Source organism: Stegodyphus dumicola, chromosome 11 (genome assembly GCF_044657685.1).
Source record: "Stegodyphus dumicola isolate Sdum_Otavi_A_Nest chromosome 11, ASM4465768v1".
Lineage (NCBI taxonomy): Eukaryota > Metazoa > Arthropoda > Arachnida > Araneae > Eresidae > Stegodyphus > Stegodyphus dumicola.
In genome coordinates this window covers 123,140,267-123,160,860 of record NC_140778.1, presented here as the reverse complement: position 1 = coordinate 123,160,860, position 20,594 = coordinate 123,140,267, and the positions used below count along the sequence as shown (strand labels likewise).

At 29.2% G+C, this 20,594-nt stretch overlaps 1 protein-coding gene across 2 annotated transcripts in view; it reads right to left on the bottom strand.

Annotated features, from left to right (window-relative positions):
- The window catches only part of Snx6 (sorting nexin 6), a 68,353-nt gene that overhangs the window by 31,179 nt on the left and 16,580 nt on the right, over positions 1 to 20,594 (bottom strand). The window contains exons 4-9 of one of the 2 annotated variants that reach the window (XM_035364162.2): positions 19,414 to 19,535; positions 12,396 to 12,519; positions 12,142 to 12,240; positions 11,563 to 11,668; positions 4,615 to 4,690; positions 3,029 to 3,086 (exon numbers count right to left, since the gene is read on the bottom strand). In XM_035364162.2, coding sequence (XP_035220053.1) covers positions 3,029 to 3,086; positions 4,615 to 4,690; positions 11,563 to 11,668; positions 12,142 to 12,240; positions 12,396 to 12,519; positions 19,414 to 19,535 — 585 coding nt within the window. The remainder of the gene's footprint in view (positions 1 to 3,028; positions 3,087 to 4,614; positions 4,691 to 11,562; positions 11,669 to 12,141; positions 12,241 to 12,395; positions 12,520 to 19,413; positions 19,536 to 20,594) is intronic. The other variant, XM_035364163.2, reaches the window with a different exon arrangement.

Sequence of the window (20,594 nt, the reverse complement as noted above, 5' to 3'; positions counted from 1 at the left end):
GTCGACAAGTCTTCAGAGGGCAAGTCAGACACTGACTCACCCAAGTAAAGAACTACAGCCTCATCCTCACTAAATTCATATATACCCCACAAATGGCTATCCAAGGTATGTATGTATTGTATAGCAATGTAATTATTTATTTAGAATTTTTCAACTACAGTATTTAAAATATAAAACATACTATTAATTTGTTTTAGTATTTTTAACTGTTTCTTTGATAACTTATCTCATAAACACTGTTAGCAGACGTGTGCAGCAAGCCTAATAATATTTTACAAAAAGTCACTTCAGCATATAACTCATTCATAAGGTTTAAAACTTCTGCCTTATTTTTTAAATATAGGTCTAGTGACTTATATTTAAAAATATAGGTCTAGTGACTTAGTTTGCAGGTGGTGATATTTTTAATCATGAAAGGTTCACTAAATTGTTAACATTATATCAAAAGAGCAAAAAGAATTAAGATTTTCTGGAATGAGAATGCAAAGTCCATTATCTGAAGAATATTTCTTTCTTCATACACAGCATGTTACTCCACCACACTTCATTACTGGCATAATATGTTTTTGGTAGTTAGTATTCATCTTGTACTCTTAAATTCAAACTCAACATACCTTAAATTTACGGTCCCATATGTATAAATGCTTTGATTTATAATCTTTATTCTACTTTAAATATCATTTAAATTTTATTTTTAATTTATTTAAAAATAATTTATTTCATTTTTCATTCACAGAATTCTGCAAATTAACCTAAGGAGATTACTGATGACGTAAAATAATAACACAGCACGGTGGATATTGCCAGCGTCATTTTGGCTTAAGAAAGAATCATCATATTTGTGTATTTAACATTAACTTTATAATATTGTATTTGGTATTTCTTTATTATTATTATTTATTATTTATTTTTTTAAATTTATTTCAGTGCTTCTTTGTTTCTTACGATTGTCAAGTTGTATGGTTTTCAGAAATATGAAATGTCTGGTGATATAAACGTATATTCAAAAATGCTTTCACGCTTCTTATTCACACATATGATTTAAAAACAGCAATAAAACTGATAGCTAATGACAATTAGATTTTAATCAAAATACTAAAATAAAACACTAGAATCTTTTTTTAAAAGGAAGACAGTGAGATTTAAATGTGGTACTACTTGATTTTCGGCCCCCGTTATCAAAAAGGCACCAAGATTATCGCCAAGTTTAAACTACTCGCATACAGTCTGTGGCTGCCATATCTCCGACACTGCTATTAACATGGCATCATCATCCTTATCTTTCCTAAAGGACTTCCACCACATGAATTTGCAAGAATACAAATTTAGATGATGTTGATCCATAACCCTTTGGCTTTTATTTTGCCATTTAACAGAGCTCCACTATCTTTCCACATTCTGGTGTGCATCTGTTGTTGGATCAACAAAATTAAGTGTGCAATGCACAGTTAAATGGTTGTAACCAGCCTTATCAAGCTGGTCTCTTTTATAGGCTTTCCAACAATATCAATATAATTCCAATCCTTTCATTACGTGATCTACAATCATTGTTATCAGTGTGCAATTTGAAAACAGAATAAGAAAGCACGTGCCTCTTGGCAAAACCCACAGAATACCCACTAATCTGGAAGTACACTGCAGTGTTGTTTTGTAACTCCACAAAAAAACTCTCATCAATTTTGACTACTTGAATCCAGGGCCATCTATTCGTCCTTTAGGTTGTCGAAGTAAATCTAGCAAACAAATCTCGCTTATAAAATTGTTCCAGTCAATCATGGTTTTTGACAGATGTTGATCCATTTTATTGCACTACTTAAAGCAATGTTAGTTCCTCTACCGAATAGTAGATGAAATACAGTGGTGTTAGGAATGATATTCTAAAACTACTAAACCAATTGTCAGATCGAATGCTCTTCTTTGTTCACAACTTTTCATGATGTACCTCCATATACTTTCGCTTACATATAGTTTCATTTCACAACCATTTATGCATATTCAATTACCAGATAATGTAGCTTTTTCCTGGAAAAATAATACAGCATCTTGCTCACTCGTTGCTAACATTTTTTTAATTGCTAACATTTTTTTAAAGTGACAACAAAGGTACCTTTTTTTACATAATTTGGCAACACTTTTTACAATGTTTAAGTTTTAACAAAGACTATTTCGATATCATGCAGTTCGTCAAATTCACGAAAGTACCATTTTTTACATAATTTGGCAGTTTATCACAAGATCTGGGAAAATCAAGTAGTACTGTAAATGTTCATGCTTCTACAATCTATTAGAATTTTCTTTAATAAGAGTGCAATGAAACAGATATTTGTCAATTAATTTTTCAGATGAATCATCCAATTACAGATATTCTTTTTCTTAAAGTCTGCTTTTGTAAAAGTCCTTCTTAGTGCCTTTTTTGGTTTGTGAAAAAAATCTAAAAGTAATTTTCTGCCTTCATGAAAAAAGTGAAAAGCAAAAATATTATTTAGTTTATAAATATTATATTTTATGCTGTACTTAAAAAAGTATGACTTTAAATGTGATAAGGCATATAAATTCAAAGGAAATTTGTTAGATGTTTTAATTGTTTGTGAAGACTGTATGACAGGAAAAAAGAAGTATGACTCTAAAAAAAAACACATTATTATGTACTCCTTCAGTGTTCATTGAAGTTATTAGGATCTTTTTAAAATCCACTCCTTCAGTGTTCATTGAAGTTATTAGGATCTTTTTAAAATCCTGGAATACTGAAAATTGTGTGCTGCATAAATAAATGGTAATTGTTTAACCATTTTGGCTTATAAAAATATTCTCAGAAATGTTTTATTTTCATCACTACACATTCATTACTGTTTCTGTACAGTAAATGAAACTAGTATATAAAGGACAGAGGGGGAAAAAACTACTTTGAAAAGTTTTATAAACAAAGCACAGCTTATAATATGATTAGAAAACAATGCATAGACTTAAAAGCAGGAGCAATTATAGAAAATCTATGAATAAATAAATAGTGACAAATAAGTTAACTTACCCTAGCTTTCTCAAATGTGTCTGAAACTTTGCTGAAGAACCTTAAAAAGAAATTAAAACTACAAAAAATATGTTTAAAAATTTCAAACTTACTATTAAAATAATTTTTCATAAGAAAAAATTACAGTTTCTTTTGAAAGTTACATTTACTCAGGACTACATTAGAACATTTATTAAAGTTTAGACCTACATTAGAAATTAACATAGCATTCATCATAATACATACATTCATCATTTTATTTACATCCCTTCCTAACACATTTCACTCATATGTTAATAAGCCTATTATTTTTTTCCCTTCAATTCCAAGATAACTTTTTTTCTAAATTTATAAACAAACAATTAACAGTAAATTATGCATAAACACTTAGGGAAGTGATTCCCAAACTTTTCAACCTTGCATAAACATTTTAGAATAAACTCCTTTAGTGCAACCTTTTTAGTCTTAGCATATATCTAACAAGTTGATGTTAAAGAATAGTATTACAGGGGTGAAAAAACTGTATGGATAGCAAAGAGATATATAAACAGTTATGCAATGTATATGAAATGATATTTTTTAACCATATATATCAATTTATTCTCCATATGGCATTACCAAAAGTAAGCTATATATAAAGGTTCTTCCAGAGTTTAATAAATTAAAACCAGTTGGCCTTACAACAGATATTTTACATTACTGCTGACAGCATCATTAAGATCATTATATTAAATTTGTTTCCTACAAATTAACATTATATGCATTTACTTTCAAACACATATTCCTTCATTACTGTTACTTGGAAATTCTGCTGAGCATTACAGCAGACAATTACAGTTTAATTTTACTATTTTGCAATTATAGTGCACTATAGGCCTCGCATTTAGGTGGAAAAAATAAATAAATAAAAAGGTTTAATGAGACACCTGTGATATCATTTTTATGCATAGTTTTATTATTATAGTTTCAACTGTTAATAATTACAAATGAATGCATTGTTCTTCATTGATGCAGACTATGTATATTGCTTTGGTACTTGTAAAGAATGCTGTTTTACATGTATGTGCAACTGAGAAAGCAACACTAATTTTCCTTTCTCAGACAAAATTTTGAGTTCATCTTGTATGCAGTCGACATTCTTATACACTTTGAAATACATTTTTTATTTTGCTGCAAGATGTCAAATCCGTGAGGATCTCATATTAGACTAGATAGTTTTTTTGCTCATGCTGAATGCATTCAGCACCACTCAAAATTAGTGAAGTACCTTCTTTTGAACTATTGGTTTCAAGTTCAAATGAGTGTTTCAAAGCTTTTAAGCTGCATCTGAAAATTTTTCTATATTTGTTCTTGAATCTTGATGTTGTTTCTTCCATTTCTTCTATTTGTAAGAGGAATGCAGAGTTTGTCCATAAAGAAATGAGACCAGCTGCCGATCGGCACTTCAGTCACCAGTCACTCCAGTCACCATTCATTTTTATATAAAAAAAATGCTACATACTAAAACAGCACAACTGAATTTTTAAGTATTTCCAAAGTAAAAACAATTATGCATTATTAAATAAGTATATAATGTAATGGTATGTTAAAAATATACTTAAACTTACTTTTCTAATTCTGACCCATCTATAGTCGCAAGTTGAACAAGAGATGATGATATCTTAATATAAGTATCAGCAACATCTAAATGAAACATATAACCAATATTTAAGATAGTTTAAAATAAGTTTTCTGCAACAAACTGAAATAAAGCATCACTAAAGGACTCAAAGCTGGTTTAGTTGTGATATGATTGATACATAAAAATGTTCGTATTTTAAAATTACTAGAAAAAAAATATAATTTTGAAACACATACATATAAAAAATCCTGTATTTATAATGAGAAAAAGCCCTTTAATTTGAGAATTTTAAATAAAACAAAATTCCTTAACATGAAGCTTTTCTCCCCCTCTTCTTCCGGAAACGTTAACCTCATTTGTAATGTTCTAAAAGAAAGCTCTACACATTTCAAAAGAGCGTGATACCAGTCTATCATTTCCAAGGGCAAAAAAATTATTTTGTGTTATTCTGGCCAATATTTCCTTGTTTAAATAGGCTACATAAAAATAAGTAATTAAAAAGAAAATTGTAATCTGAAAATTTTAGACTGCAGTCTATCATCTCAAAATCAAGTTCATTAATTTTTTTTTTTTTTTTTTAATTTCAAAGATGGAAAATTCATTAAAAAATCATTTTGTTCCAATTATGAAACACCATGTTAGAAAAGTCTATTATTACTTAAAGCTGTTCATAAAAATGGTCAATTGGATAGATTATAAATTAAATGTATGTTAGTTTAAATTAGAATTATTATTTCAAAAATTAAAATAAAAATTTATATTATTAAAAATTGCATTTATTATTTTTAAACTGCTCATTATTAGTCAGTAATAGACTGATTGAATTTGAAAGATAAAGATCTTACATTTGCCAAATGACAGTACAATGAGAACCAATTACATGAAAATGTGAAAGTTTGAGCATAGATAATAGATTAGCTCTCATTCCATTCAGTGGCAACATGTTTAATTTAAATTGCTCACTTTGTTGATCAGTAACACATTTGTTAAACTTCTGAGACAAATTAAACATATTATAATTGCTAATGGTTGTACTCTGAAAACCCATTATGCAGACATTAAAGCACGGAAATAACATTTCCCAGGGTTGCATTTTGTTTCTTTCTTTTTCTCCTCTACCAGATTTCCCAGCAAGGATTTTACATGTTAAGGCAGAGATTTCCAACCTTTTCTTTTTACATTGATCACTTTTAAAAGAATAATTTTCTCCATCGAACTCTTACATTCTTCTCTATAACAAATAGAGTACAACATAATCATACTACAAATAACTGCATATAAATAAAATTAAAAATAACAATTATGTAAGAATATGAATAAAAGTTTTGAAAAAATGGTTTTATAGATTTACGTTTTATTATTTTAGAAATATTACTTTTAATTTTAAATATAATATAAATTTAATAAATAAAAAATGTAATATATATTTTAAATATAATATAAAATTTAATAATAAAGAAGTTTTCAGAAAGAAAATCTATTCTAAGAGTGGATAAGTTTGGTGTTAATGATAGGGATATGCTTGATGTACTGATGCAATTTTTTTTAATATTTGGGATAAACATATTTAGTTTTTGATTCACCACATTAAAAAAAATCCTGTTTCTTATTTTTCATAGTAAATTACTGACTTGACTAAAGCCGCTTGTACTGAATAAGAAGAAGGGAAAAGTCAATAATGCTGGTTTTGCAAAACATTTTCATTGGGATATTTCTCTCAGATACTTCAGAATTTTGTGCATCTATGTGTTTTGAAGTAGACTTGCAACTTACCATACTTCAGTGCAATCAATTCATCTTGCAACATAATATCAGGATCAGATGTATTGCAGTTCAGCAATTCTATCAGCCATGTTGCCACATTCAAATATTCAATGTCTTGGAAGTGAACATTAAAATCTTTTGAATTTTTTAAGTAGCTTGAATATAAAAACATATCTTCTGAGAAAATACAACCTTTTTCAATAAGGTATAATTTTGTTAAATTATAGTGAATTTTTGAATATAAACTGAAGATAATCAGGATGTAGCTTTATACCAGTAAATAATAAACTGCCAATTATATTGCTTTATACCAGTAAATAATAAACTGCCAATTATATTAACTTTTTTTGTTGGTAATCAATGAGATTTTGATTATGCCAATCAATTAACAGTGTGTAATCAGTCATCAACCCTCTATTGACCCCTTTAAAATTTCATCGACATCCAGAGGGTCAATACCAATCTAGTGGGAAAGCTTGTGTTAAAGGGGGAAAATACACCTCTTTGAAGGTGCAAAAAACAACAATTGTAGCAAATTCCATAAAGCAAAAGAGAACAGAAATTAGCAAATAAATAAATAAAGCTCCTGAATACTTTAACAGAGTTTGGATTTAAATAAATTAACAAAATTATGCGGTTTTGATATGGAAGAATCGTGTTGTTTCTAAAGTATTCAAAAGTTTGACCTCAAACCTTTCCTCCCCCCTCCTATTCTAAACTAAATAGGCATATTTATCCCGTTACATGAATTTCAGAATTTGGAAACTAACAAAGTCTATATTGCAATAAGAAACATAAAAATTGCTTTTTAAATTTCAACTGAGAATTGAACCAAAAATAATCAAACATTACTAAAATTTTCAAATGTAATACTAATCAATAACAAAGTTCAAGGAAATAGATAAGAGATAAAACTGTTGAAACAATGAGCTTAATCCAGGATATCCTATTCACGCATGTCTACTTCATAATATCAGATGACTATTCAGCTAATTCTAATCTTTATTATTCCCGGCATCAGTCACTTAAAAGTACAGTCAAATACAGAAAATTCGCCGATTCCTAATATCCACGTTGCCTCTCAAAATATAAACATTTAGTTTATAGCTTCCGGAAACCACAACATGGAGTACGAAATATCGAAGAAAAAATACTTACCGAATAATGACGTCATAATTAAATTACCGAATAATAATGAGTCATAACAGAAATACCAAATTATTGACATCATGATAAAAAGTTTTTTCTCCTCTAATCTGCATCGAGGTAAAAAAGCAGACGATTCACTCAACTCTTCTTTCAACATCACGATTCACGTTGTTGTATTTTCTGAGCTTTGTTATTTCACGAGATTGTTTAGTGCTGCCGTTTTTTTTTTTTTTTTTTTTTTTTTTTATCCCGATATTTTGTTGATAAATTAAGTATATTTTTAATTTCAGACCTTTTTAATACAATGACAGATAAGAAACGAGCTCATGATTTTACTGCTTGCAACATTGAAAAACGTAAACACGTTGCATTGACGGTAATGCAAAAAGTGCAAATTCTGCAAAAGATGCAGGCAGGTGCTACTCCTCTGTTTATAGCAGAATCGTATGGAGTTGGGACATGACTGTGTATGATATATGGAAAAATAAAGAAAAAGCTGTTGAAATTTTACAGCAATACCGGAATCCGAAACCGGAAATCTTTGCATCAGCAAACCTCGATACTGTGTACATATAATACAATGAATAATATAACCAATTTATATATGTAATAATAATTTAATTCATATAATAAATTATTATAATACAATGAATATAATCAATTTATATATGTAATAATAATTTAATGCATATAATAAATTATTGCAATAATGTATCTTATGTTTGTTTGAAAACGATTTGATTGTATCGAATTAGGCTTCTGACCAAGGGTTGTACTGCCCGGGACGTGCAGTCCTTGGGACGGGGAAGTGTTATGAAATGTAAAGGCGCGGTGAGATGGCTTCCCCGCAAAGCAGTATTAGGGTTGCCATAAAATAGCAAAGGAGGGCAGGGTTGCCACATTTGGCGACAAAATTGGCGATATACCATGGACGGCTGGAGAACCTTCTGGAATGAATTCTTACCGGTTTAGTCCAGAATTAACCGGTGAGAATGTTCCCGAACACAAGCCGAAAGCTATATAAACCCTGCTGGTCCACAGTAAGTGAGTGTGCTGTCTCACATTGAGAGTGAGTGTGTCTCGTCTAGCGAGTCAATCGAGTTGACAGCCGGGCAATGAGTGCCGAGAGAGTCGTCGAGTGCACCGAAAGAGTCTCATAGAGTATCGCGGTTAGTGCATCATTGAGAGAGCGTGTTGAGCTCCGGAAATGACTGAACCGAGAGTCAGGAGCTGTGCTCTGTGTGTCGTGAAGTGCATTGCAAATTGTAGCGTGGAGAGTCTCGAGAGTACGTGGAGCTCCGAGAACGACCAAGCAGAGTCGGGAACTGTACTCCGGAAAGCAGAGTCGGGTGCTTTGCAGCTGTCTCCACCGTGATAGCCTGATAACCTGAAGGCTGTGTCGCTGATTGTTCCAGCGTGTTTATAGTAGATCTTCGACGACTGTAAATGTGTTTTCAAGTTGTCCTATATTGATAAATAAAGTGTGTTTCGATACTTCATCCAGTGTCGTCGTTATTCACTTCAAATCTATGAACCCCATATGAACATGAAGTAAGAAAATAACGCAACAGCTGGTGTCAGAAGAATTAGAGAAAAATGTAATATGTATAACATTTAAATCATGTAAAATAAAAGATGTTACTAGTTGTTGAAGTATGATGCTACTTTGAAAATAATAAACAGGAATGCAAGACTTTCTTGTACCTAATAAAGAAAGAGGGATCTGCACCTGTTTGTCCTCAAAATCATTTCAGTTCTTGACTAAATCTATACCAAACACACGGTTGTTGCTTTGCTAATTTTATGTTTCATTTTATCATGTTTCTCTTTTGTTTTGAAACAGGAACCTGTTTACTTGAAATTTTTTTTTACAAACGATACAAAAAATGAAAAGCATTATAGAGATGTTATTATTTCTATGCAAACGTTTTTAAATACTCTTTTAACATAAGTTAAGATACTGAAATTACCCATATTTTACAAATACAGAAATAAGTTAAAGAAAATTATGAGACAGTAATGAACAAGTAAGAATAATTAATCTTATCTAAATGGAATTTTATACTTAGATACACACTTCTTGAACTGATTTATGAACATGCTTTACCAAATATGCTTAAAATTTCCAAAATAAACTGAATTAAGCTATGGAATTTTATTTAATTTCTTTTCCTTCAAATATGATTTACAAGATCTTTGAGTCCTTGCAAGGAAAAAGTCAATTAATAAGCTGTTTGATAATTTTTACTTAGTAAATATAAGGTGAATGTTTTTAAGAATAAGTTTTTCTTTAAAAATTTGAATAACTTCCTGAATGGGATATATTCTTTTACTCATGAATTTAAGAGAATGCTAGGAAAAATAAACGCAATGAATATATATATTTTTGATAATAAATTCTAAAAGTGCTTAATTTTATAAGTTGATTGATTATACAATAATAAACCGATGAAATCAACTATGTACGAGTATGCAGTATTTCAGAAATATATGTTTATGCTAGGACTTAAAATGATATATATTTCATTAACTAAAATTCAAGGCACTTTTCCCTTATGCACTCGCCATGCTTTTTACTTGCGTGAAGTAAAGGAAGTATTCTAATCGCAAAACATTTCGGGTATCATATATCAAAGAAAATATCCATTTTGACTGCTCTTGAATCCATTTAAATGATGTATTTATATGACATCTATATATACAGACTGAATAAAGAACTCTTTTTCCCAAAATGAAATATAAAATGAATTCAGAAGAGGAGATTTTTTTATAATGTCCCTACGTAGGTATATATCTCGCATAACTCAAAAACGAGTAGCCTTAGAACATTGAAATTTTGTATATGAGACTGTTGCAACATGTAACTGTGCACCACCTTTTTTGGTTGCAATCAGATGCCCATTCTGTTACCCAGCTCAGTAAGCTCAGTTTTTTTTTATTCTTATATGTAGGTACACTGTCCATATTTTGCTTTAAAAGTGATTTAATTATGGTGTTCTTATGTTCTGGTTAAGTTTTTATGCCTTTAATTAGTATGCAATAGTTTAGGAATTATTAACAATTTAAAAGCTGTTTAACTGTGACTAAGCCTAACAGAACAGCCCTTGTTTATATATGAAACTTAGCAAAATAGTAAATGAAGTCAGTTCTACACAAACTTCAAACTTCAGTGTCTTTTTGCCAAGTGAGACCAAAAGTAAACTCAGTTTTGTGCAATGAAAAATCCATCTTCCTACCCACTGACTGAATTTCTTGTTTTGGAGTAGAAACTCATTTGCATTTATTAACTGCAAAAACTGTTTTCTTAAATGTAGTTGGTGTTTTATTCTTTGCTATATTCTATAATTTTTAATGAAGATGTTTTGAGTTCTTATGCATTTTTGCCTCGCTGTGAAGTGAGAATGAAAACATTGAATGAGAAATATATCCCTAATGAAATTTCAGGATATAAGTTTCAATGAAATGCAGTAAAAAATGCATAGAATTTAATAGGTAGTACAAGGAAGTCATGTGGTGACCAATCAGACTTTTTGCTTCTGTGAAAGAGAAGCCAAATACATGCTGAGACCCAAGAACTGTCACTAAAAATAAATAAATTTTTTTCTACAAACTACTTTTATAAGTAGAAATTGTTTACAAATAAAAAAATTTAGTGTTCACTACTCTTTCACAGGTGCCAAAGAGCATGGCGGATGCATCAGAAAAGTACCAAAATAAGTAATAAATATGTAACCAAAATATTTAATGCATAATTTAAACAATCAAATTTAAATAAATTATTCATCTGAATTTACTCAGATTAAAGGAGATATTTTTTAATTTAGAAATTTACAAAATGTAGTTTTAATTAGATATTATTCACTATATAGACATGTATTTATGAAATGTTTTGTCAAAAAATGAAAGAATTTGTGTAACTTCAATTGAGAAAGAGCACAAGTATGAATTTCTTATAAGAAATTGACAGTATCAAATAAAAAATTATCATGGGCCAAAGAAATCAGTTTATTATGTAACTTACTTTTATGGCTTTGGGTCATTTTATCAGCCCTATATGTAGCATTCTTTATTTGGCTATGATACTCAATCAAGAAAGTTCTCTCGTGTTCAAAGAACTCATCAACATCCTAAAACCATACATAAATTGATGATTATTATAACAATTCATAAAAGGAATTACCTTTTAATTAAATTACACATTAATTTACCTAAATTCTATAAAAAAAATTTTAAAAAGTTTTCTGTTTATATAACAGAAAATGAGGTGCTTCCTTTATAAGATTCGAAAGAAAATTTACTCGATGAACTTAGTTGATAATCAAATACATTTTTAAGTATTCAAAAGCTTTAAAACATCCAAATATTTTAAAACTCTTGAGTATAAATACTTAGAAATATCACTATCTATCAAAAAAAGAATTAAAATATCCTTTTTAGATTTTTAACCAAAATTACTTTATATGACTGCGACACTAAGTGAAAACTGGCATACATACTTATATTTAAGATCCCAGTTTTCAAATTTTCCAAGATAAGCCTTTTAATACAGATTTTTCTTTTTTTTAAGTGGGGTGGATTCAATTATCTAAAGCTTTAATACCTTTTGAGTGCTTGATAGAAGTAAATCATCTGCAGTTTTTCCAAGGTTGCTGAGCAAATCTGCAAACATTTCTTTCTTGTTTTTGCCTCTCACATTCAACTAAAGGAAAATTTAAGAATTTCTTAGTGAAAACCAAAATAACAATGGCATTTTTTTAACCACCATATAATACAGGCAATTATAAAAGAGATATATTTTAAGACATAAATTAACATATCAAACAGCATATGTTTACAGAAATTAAGACAACTTACATCTTGTTCATATTCCAGAAATACTTTCAAGTTACTATCATTCCTGAAAACAGGATGGCTTGCTAAACGTTGCAAAAACACTTCATGCATTGCTACAGTCTTTTTGAAAGTGGCTAAATACTCCCTGCAGAATAAAATATTTATGAAGAAAACTTGAAAATGCAGATCAATAATTAAAATGCATGGACTTTTTAGATTCTAGTATTACAGCCATTATTCAAGAGAGCACGCTGATTTTAGAATGTCCAGGTACTCTTAAAGGGGGGAATGTTATGTTCTTTGACTTCCATACACAGCAAATATTATCAATAAAGTGAACCTGATAGAAATCTTTAAAGAGATTCAAGACTTAAACATGATTCAAGTTAAAGATTTAGTGAACTTGTAGTCTTAAGTTGAATAAACATGGATGATGGAAGAATAGCACAAGAAATATATAAATTCATTTAAAATTTTTTTAATTAATCACATATATTTCCAAAAATACATATTTTAGTAAATCCTTCAATCTCAATTAGAAAAAATTTCCCATAATTTTAGACAATGAAAGTAACTCAAGTAACTAGTATTGTGGCATATTATTAAAACTAGACATTAAAATTTTTATTATTGTTTTGAACCAGAAAGACATTCATTTACTTTGGTTTACAAAATATTTTTAATCTAAATTTTTGTTTTCATTAAATATTTAAGAATGATAAAAGGAAAAAAATTTAAAAAAAATGTTTATATTTTTGTTTAGTTATACTCAGTTTGTTTTACGTATCTAAATATTTTAAATCTACAAGCATTATTATTACTTAATGAATAATGAATTTTAATTTAACTATTTTTAATATAACAGGTAAGATTGACATAAGTGCTTTTATATCTGTTTCTAACATAATATTTATATTTTAGAATATTATATCAATATTTTTACCAACAGATGGCAGCAAATAAGGAATTTTACTAATGACGAATAAGTAATTTAAAATATTTTAAATATGATACTCAATCAAATATGCATTCCGATGCTACAGTCTATCATGCATGTCATTTTTAGTGTATGCAAGAGTTAATCTCGTTTTTGGACTATCAACATGACTGATTGTTGCATGCAAAAAGTTTTTATGACAAATCTTACACACAATTAATACATTACATAATTAATGACAAATAATACACTTTAAAGACAAATATCAACAATTCTATTTATCCAATAAAAATATGTTGAGTAATACGACAGATGAAAAATCGTACCCCAAAAATAATTCTATTCATCACACGAGTTTGAAATGAAGTGATACTTATCAATATTTTAATGTCTACTGTTTGTTTATAATCTAAATTACACAAATTTTTTAATCAGTTCAATTTATTGTGGGAAATAAATTTTTACAACCTTTAAAATTCTGTTTTGATTAGTCAGCAAAATTTCTTCATTAAAATAATACCTATATTAATTATTACCAAATCAATTCCTAAATCTTGACATTTACCAACGATCTCTTTAAAAATGCTCAAAATACAGGTACACAGGTACTCTCTGGGATGCATCAATAAATTCTAGTGTTTACTGGTCGTTCATTACACATGTGAAGTAGCATATACAGATTTAGATATCAATAAGTAAAAGAAAAATTTCAACCCAGCTCATTTTTGTCAATCTAAAAGCAAAGTTATTCATAAAAAGAAACAATATGAAAGGAAATAAAAAGTATATTTGTAATACCACACCTAAGAAAATATCACAAATTTAGTTTAAAACACTTAATAAAAGCTCATTACCATAACATAATGGAACTTAATTTTTCTTAAAGAATTTGAATTAATGAATATTTGCCACTGTTACAAATCTGATGTCATTCTTTTAAAAACAAGCTTATTCATGTTTCAAAATTTCTCCACTTTTTAAATGCAATATGTATTATCACTTAAGTGAACAAAATTTTTGTTTTCGATATTCTTAGGAATACCGACTGTTTCATCACTAAGTCTTTCATCACTTTTACAGTTATGTTTATTTATAAAAGATAAAATATATCTAAACTGGCACAAATATATCTACTCAAAACTAAACAGCAAGAGATATTATTATCTGAATTTCTTATCAGAATTCAACCAAGCCCTTCTTTTTTAATCAAGAGGAAGAGAAATATCAATGCAAAGTCAATTTTTGAGGTCACATACCAATGAATTAACTGTATCTATATGCAACTACAAATTGAGTATAGATATATGTATATTTATTTAATTACTCTTTGATCAGCCCTCTTCTTAAAACGATGCAACAGTCAACTTTTCAATATTGGAGGAAAAAAATGGCACATAGCAAGAACTAAATTATTTGAAATAATTAGCAAGCATTAAAACAGGAACAGGAAATGCTAATCAATTTTTAAATAATGTATACTAATATATACGTATGATTATAATAAGAGGCTACTGTGCAATTAAAATCTAGAAATATTTAGCTAATAAAAATTTAGTCCAGTTCTTTGAAAAGTGAAATTAATATCAAGAACAAAACACTCAATTCTTATAACAGAAAGTAAGAAATCTTCATTATTTCACTGATAAATTATAGTCTAAAACTCCAGTTAAAAGCCATAAGATTAGATTAAAAAACTCTCAAAATTAAATTAACTCTTAAGATTAAATTTTAAAAAAAGATAACACATTTTATAGCAGCAATATATTACCATAAAACTTACGGCTTAAATTGGTCAGCATTCAAATTAACTGGCAAATGATTTTACTGATATTTATTTATACTCCAATGGCCAAAAAAATTTAGAAGGGAATGAATTCAAAGGAATCAGTTAAAATTATTCTGAATCTTAAAATAAATGCATATAAATTAGTATGTTTAGAAACCAGGGTTCGTACATATTTCTGCACATGAAAATTAAGTACTTTTAAGGACTTTTAAGGACCATTAATGAAAAAAATTAAGGACCTATGAGCAAATGGAAATTAAATAAATTCAATTAAAAATATTATTTATGCCTGAATTTCACTTTTGTGATACCATCGTAAAAATAAAACAGATCTCTAAGTAGTCTGCATTATTACTAAACATGAATTAACATAATTATTAATAAGTTTGAGAATAAAATAAACTTTATGCAATTTATCAAGTAGCATTAAAATATTTTACACTTATAACAGATGGAAATATTTGAAAGAAGATAAGTGACATTTACGTTTTACTCACAGTTAGCTTTATGTTGATTTTTTTAAATGTCTCATTTTGTCACGTACTTGGTCAGTCTAGAGGTTGAGTAAATGGCAAGTAGATTTTATGTCAAATGGCATAGGTTAAAATGAGAAGTAAGATCATAATCAGCAGGATTCAGAACAAAACACTGAATGTTGTTACTGCTGCTGCTTGTCTAGAGAGAGACCTGCTCATTAGAACAAACCTGAAAGGCCTGATGTAGGCAGGTGTCCTGATGCAGGTTCGCAAATGTTGAAAGTTAGTCGGGCTCAGTTTGATGCAGTTAGCATCGTAGCTTTGTGTAGAGTTTCAGGGGTTGTAACCCAGTTAATATACTTTAAGGTTCCAATAAGCCATTAAAGCACCAGAGGTGATAAATTGTTTTGTATTATTTTAAGTCTCACTAGATGCAAAGAATAAGTTTTACTTGAATTTTTACGTTTTTGTGTTTTATCTTGTGACCACAGTGAGTATTAATGAAAGGCAATAACTCGCTTTAATACGTAGAGATAATTTTTAAGGGTAAGCATATGTTATAAATAATTAAATTAGGTAATTAGATAACCTTAGTCATTATGGATTTACATGGCCACAATTAAATTTTATTTTTTAACAATATTTGTTAAAAAAGCCCTATTAAAATCAAAATCTAATCAAATTTCACAGTTTAAAATGCATGTAATTTATAACATTGATTCTTAAACGATATTAGGATAATTACACATTAAAAGCTACAAAACATTTATGTTTTGTAACAACAACACTCAACAAAATATTTATGCGTTATTTTAATTTGAAGGCTTTCCAAACATTTTGGCTAGTTTATATCGATTTCCTTCTCTTTAACCATCTTTTCTAACAATTAGAGATTTGCCTCAAAATGCAAACCAATGCTCTTGCTAGTTTCTGCATCAACCTAACTGCTTTATCTCCTAACTTGTCAACCTCTCCACAATGTACCTATGAGGGTTTACTTGATCTGGTAAAAGTTAAATAGTCGAAAACCCCCAACTGATGTGAAGCAAACTATCGCTATGTCTGAAAATAACTAAAATATCAGACACATTTTTAAATAAGCCTCTTATATAAAAAGAACATAGAATACAAAGGCATGTTCTGATGCTAACAAAATCATTTGCAGCTCACGGTGACGTAATTAAACAAGAACAGTCAAATTCAAACTAAAAATTTGGACTAGTGGTCAAAGATTATATAATTTAATTTTAATTTAATCTGGCTCAGTAACTCTATCATATGAGGAAATAGAAATGGGAAATTATAGTAAAGGCTGAAATCGTAAACAATTGGGTAATTTACATAATAATAACTGCACATTTTGTTTGAAGAATAATTTTCATTGTCCTTATCATTTTCTTTCTTCAACACGTTTCCTTTTCATTTTAGAATTTTTGGATTTAATTAAAGATTTCCGTTATTCTAAAAACATGAAATGCATTTAGAATGTAGAGAAAATGGCTAATTTTATTTCTTTAGTAATATGAACATTCAGAAGAAATATATATGGTAAAGGCCGGTTACAGAGCCGTTGTGGAGGAATTTTTAAAATTTAGTGACACACCGAACAACAAAATCTGGAAATGGCACAACTTTTAGAATTTAGAGCAGGCATTGGAAGCAGAATTTAGCTTCCACAGAGATTGCATCAGGTGGGAAAATGCCTGGTGCCAGCTCTGTGTATGATGCATTAAAACATATTAGATGAATCTTTTAAATCGTAAGTTTTCAATTTCTTTATTAATAAAAAAATCTGGTGTGTACACCACATGACTTCCTTGTATTGGAATATTAAAATATACGCATTTTTTCTTGCATTTGATTTAAACTTATTGGATTGAATTAAATCTACTTAATCAGCGCATAAATAGAATAAATGCATTCTTTAAAATTCACTCTAGTATTTGTTTACCATAGCGACACTCTGGCGCTAGATTCACTTAATGGTATTAATAATTATATAACAGTTAACTTATATAATAATTTTATAACGGAAACTAAGTTAACTGTTATATAATCCAATAATTATATAACAGTTAACTTATATATTTTGTTCATATTTTAACTCATAATGCACAAAATTTATATCATTTAAAGAATAGAATTATCTAATCGTTGCCACATGTTCTATTCAAATACTATAATAAAGCTAGAATGATGTATAAAAGAAATTAAGCAAACAAAACAAAAAAGAAATAGTTTTTCACAGACGATTGTGTATTTCTCATTTAATTAATTCAGTTCTCACTTCACGAGAAGGCAAAAAAAAAAAAATACATAAAAACTCAAAATATCCATATTAAAAATTACGAAGTAAATCTTAAATGCTTATTTCCTCGAAAAAATTCCAGAAAGGATTCAGCATGATTTAAATAATAAATGAAGGCGTTATCTTTTTTGTTGCGAAGCTAAGTTTCTCTAGATTGGGAACAAATCCACTAGTCTCCTGCTTCAAATATAAACATAAATGGCCGCCATTAAAAAAGGCTTAGCGGCAATTAAACAACTTTAAAATTGCTGATAATTCTAAAAATATTGCACACAGATTTACTAAAGGCATAAAATCCTTAACCGGAAGATAAAAACAACATAATTCAATCATTTTTAAAGCAAAAAGTGTATAATTTACCAACATATAAGAGTAGAGCAACTGAGATCACTGAGCCGGGTATAAACATATTTATATACGTTTGGTGCGCCCGATTTCAACCAAAATACGAGGTGCACATCTACATGTTATAGCAGTAATATATACAAAATTTCAATGTTCTGAGGCTACTCGTTTTTTAGTTATGCGAGATACGCACGTACGTACATACGTTCGTTCAGACGCCACGAAAAATTCTCTTCAGAATAAATTTTAAAGCAGTTTTATAATTTTTTTGAAGGAAAAGAGTATTTTATTCTGTCCTTACGTACAGATATCATGCAAAAACATCATTAAATTGCATTCGATAGCGGTCAAAATGGATATTTTCGTTGAAATATGCTGCCTGAAACTTTTCGCGATTACAATACTTCCTTTTTACTTCGTACAAGGAAGTAAAAATCCATTTCTATAATTTGCCTGCCCATGTGACAAGATTAGAAGCATTTTTGTTACTTTCCATGCTTGTGTCTAGTGAAAAGTAGAGAAAATAAAGGGAAGATAAACATGTTAAGAAAATGATTCTAGTATCAGGAGTAAAACATTCAAATATTATGTTTTCATTGTTCTTCCAGACGTTCTCCAAAAAGTAAGAAATTCATCGCAAACTTTCTCTAAAATACATCCGTTACGTGTTGATACTATGGAGACATTTTTCATTTTGTCACATATGTCTCGAATCTTCTAGAATCGTGGGTCTATATATCTTGCCTTCAAATCCTTCTAAACTTTCCAAGCTGCAAGGGCTAAAATACTAAAGAAAAATTACCCCTACCAATTCAGTAACAGCAAAAAGCCAGAAATATTTTGGAAAAAAAAGGAGGGAAAAAGTGTGAAATTAATTTTATAGAGAAAACTGATACATATTCTGAGAATTTTGAATATTCCGAGACAATTACATGGGAAAAAGTTTTACTATGAAAAAATTGAAAAGAAGATATTTTTAACTAATCACATAGCTAATTTTGCTTTTGCTAAGAGCCATTTCATAAATTGTGCTTTATAGCATTATACCTTCTTTATTTTTCAGAGTCAAAATATTGTATAATAAGTTGCCACAAAGCATTTGCTATTTCTGAATAAGATTTTAAAAAATTATTCAAGTGATGCTACTTTTCAAATAAAAAGAATGCAAATGAAATCAAAGACTATACATTTCAAGCTCTTGTTTCATTTTTATAAATTCTTCTTTGGTCATAGTTCCTTCTCCTTCACTCAGCTTGTGTAGTTTTTCTCTTGAAGCATCAAAATCAGGACAAGGAGGAGCAGGAGGTATCTATTAAGAAATTATACTATATAGAAATTATACTACTATCACTACAATAATTTCAATACTTTACAAATATTTAAGGAGTTAAATCACTTCAACTCATAAATATCTTAATATGGATAAGAATCTTAAATTTGTAGTTTTTAAATATATGCAAGTGTTAGATGTAAAATTAAGAAATATTATACTAAATATCAAAATATGCCTTCAGATTTTAATACGTTACTCAGTATGGATTAGAAAAATGAATTTATTACAATTCCAAAGTGGCCCTAAATTAAGAGGCCCTTACGACAATGACCTGAACCAGATACACAAATGTGCTATTAATCCAAAAACATGCAGAAAAACTTTTCTAACTTAAAGAGAAGATTAAAATTAAATATATATGTATTAATATGTATATATATATCATATACAGGGTGTACCATAAATGTTGTGACAAACTTCTAGGGGAGGTAGGGCACATCATAAGGATTAAGAATTGCATAAGAACCCATGCCCGGAAATGTGAGGGGTAAGTGGTAGCAGAGGTAAAAGATGGGAAAAGAAACAAGAGTGATTAATTTGAAACATTTATTGGACATGAATACAAATGATGTACGACAGCTTGAATGTTAAACACATGCTTGGAGTTTGCACCATCAGAAGCGCCAAACACGCCTGACACCGACAGACCATTTATTGCCGAGCATGTTCAAACACACTGGGAGTTTCTTTGATTGTAGCAGCTTGCCCCGAGATCCCTTTCAGACACAACAGGATCGTGCTACACTACATTTTTGATGGCTTCCACCAAAAAGAAATTAAGGTTTGATAAATCTGGTGACTATGGGGGCCAGGAAACTGGTCCACCATGTCCAATCCATTGATACGGGAATGATTTGTTCAAATGGCTATGAACATCCAGTCCTAAATGTGCAGAGGCCCCATCATGTTAGAATCGCATGTTGCACCTTGCATTTGGTGGAACATCGTCAAGCAAATCAGGAAGAACATACTCCAGAAAGATAAAATAATTTGCAATATTCAAATGTCCATCGGTGTCAGGCATGTTTGGTGTCT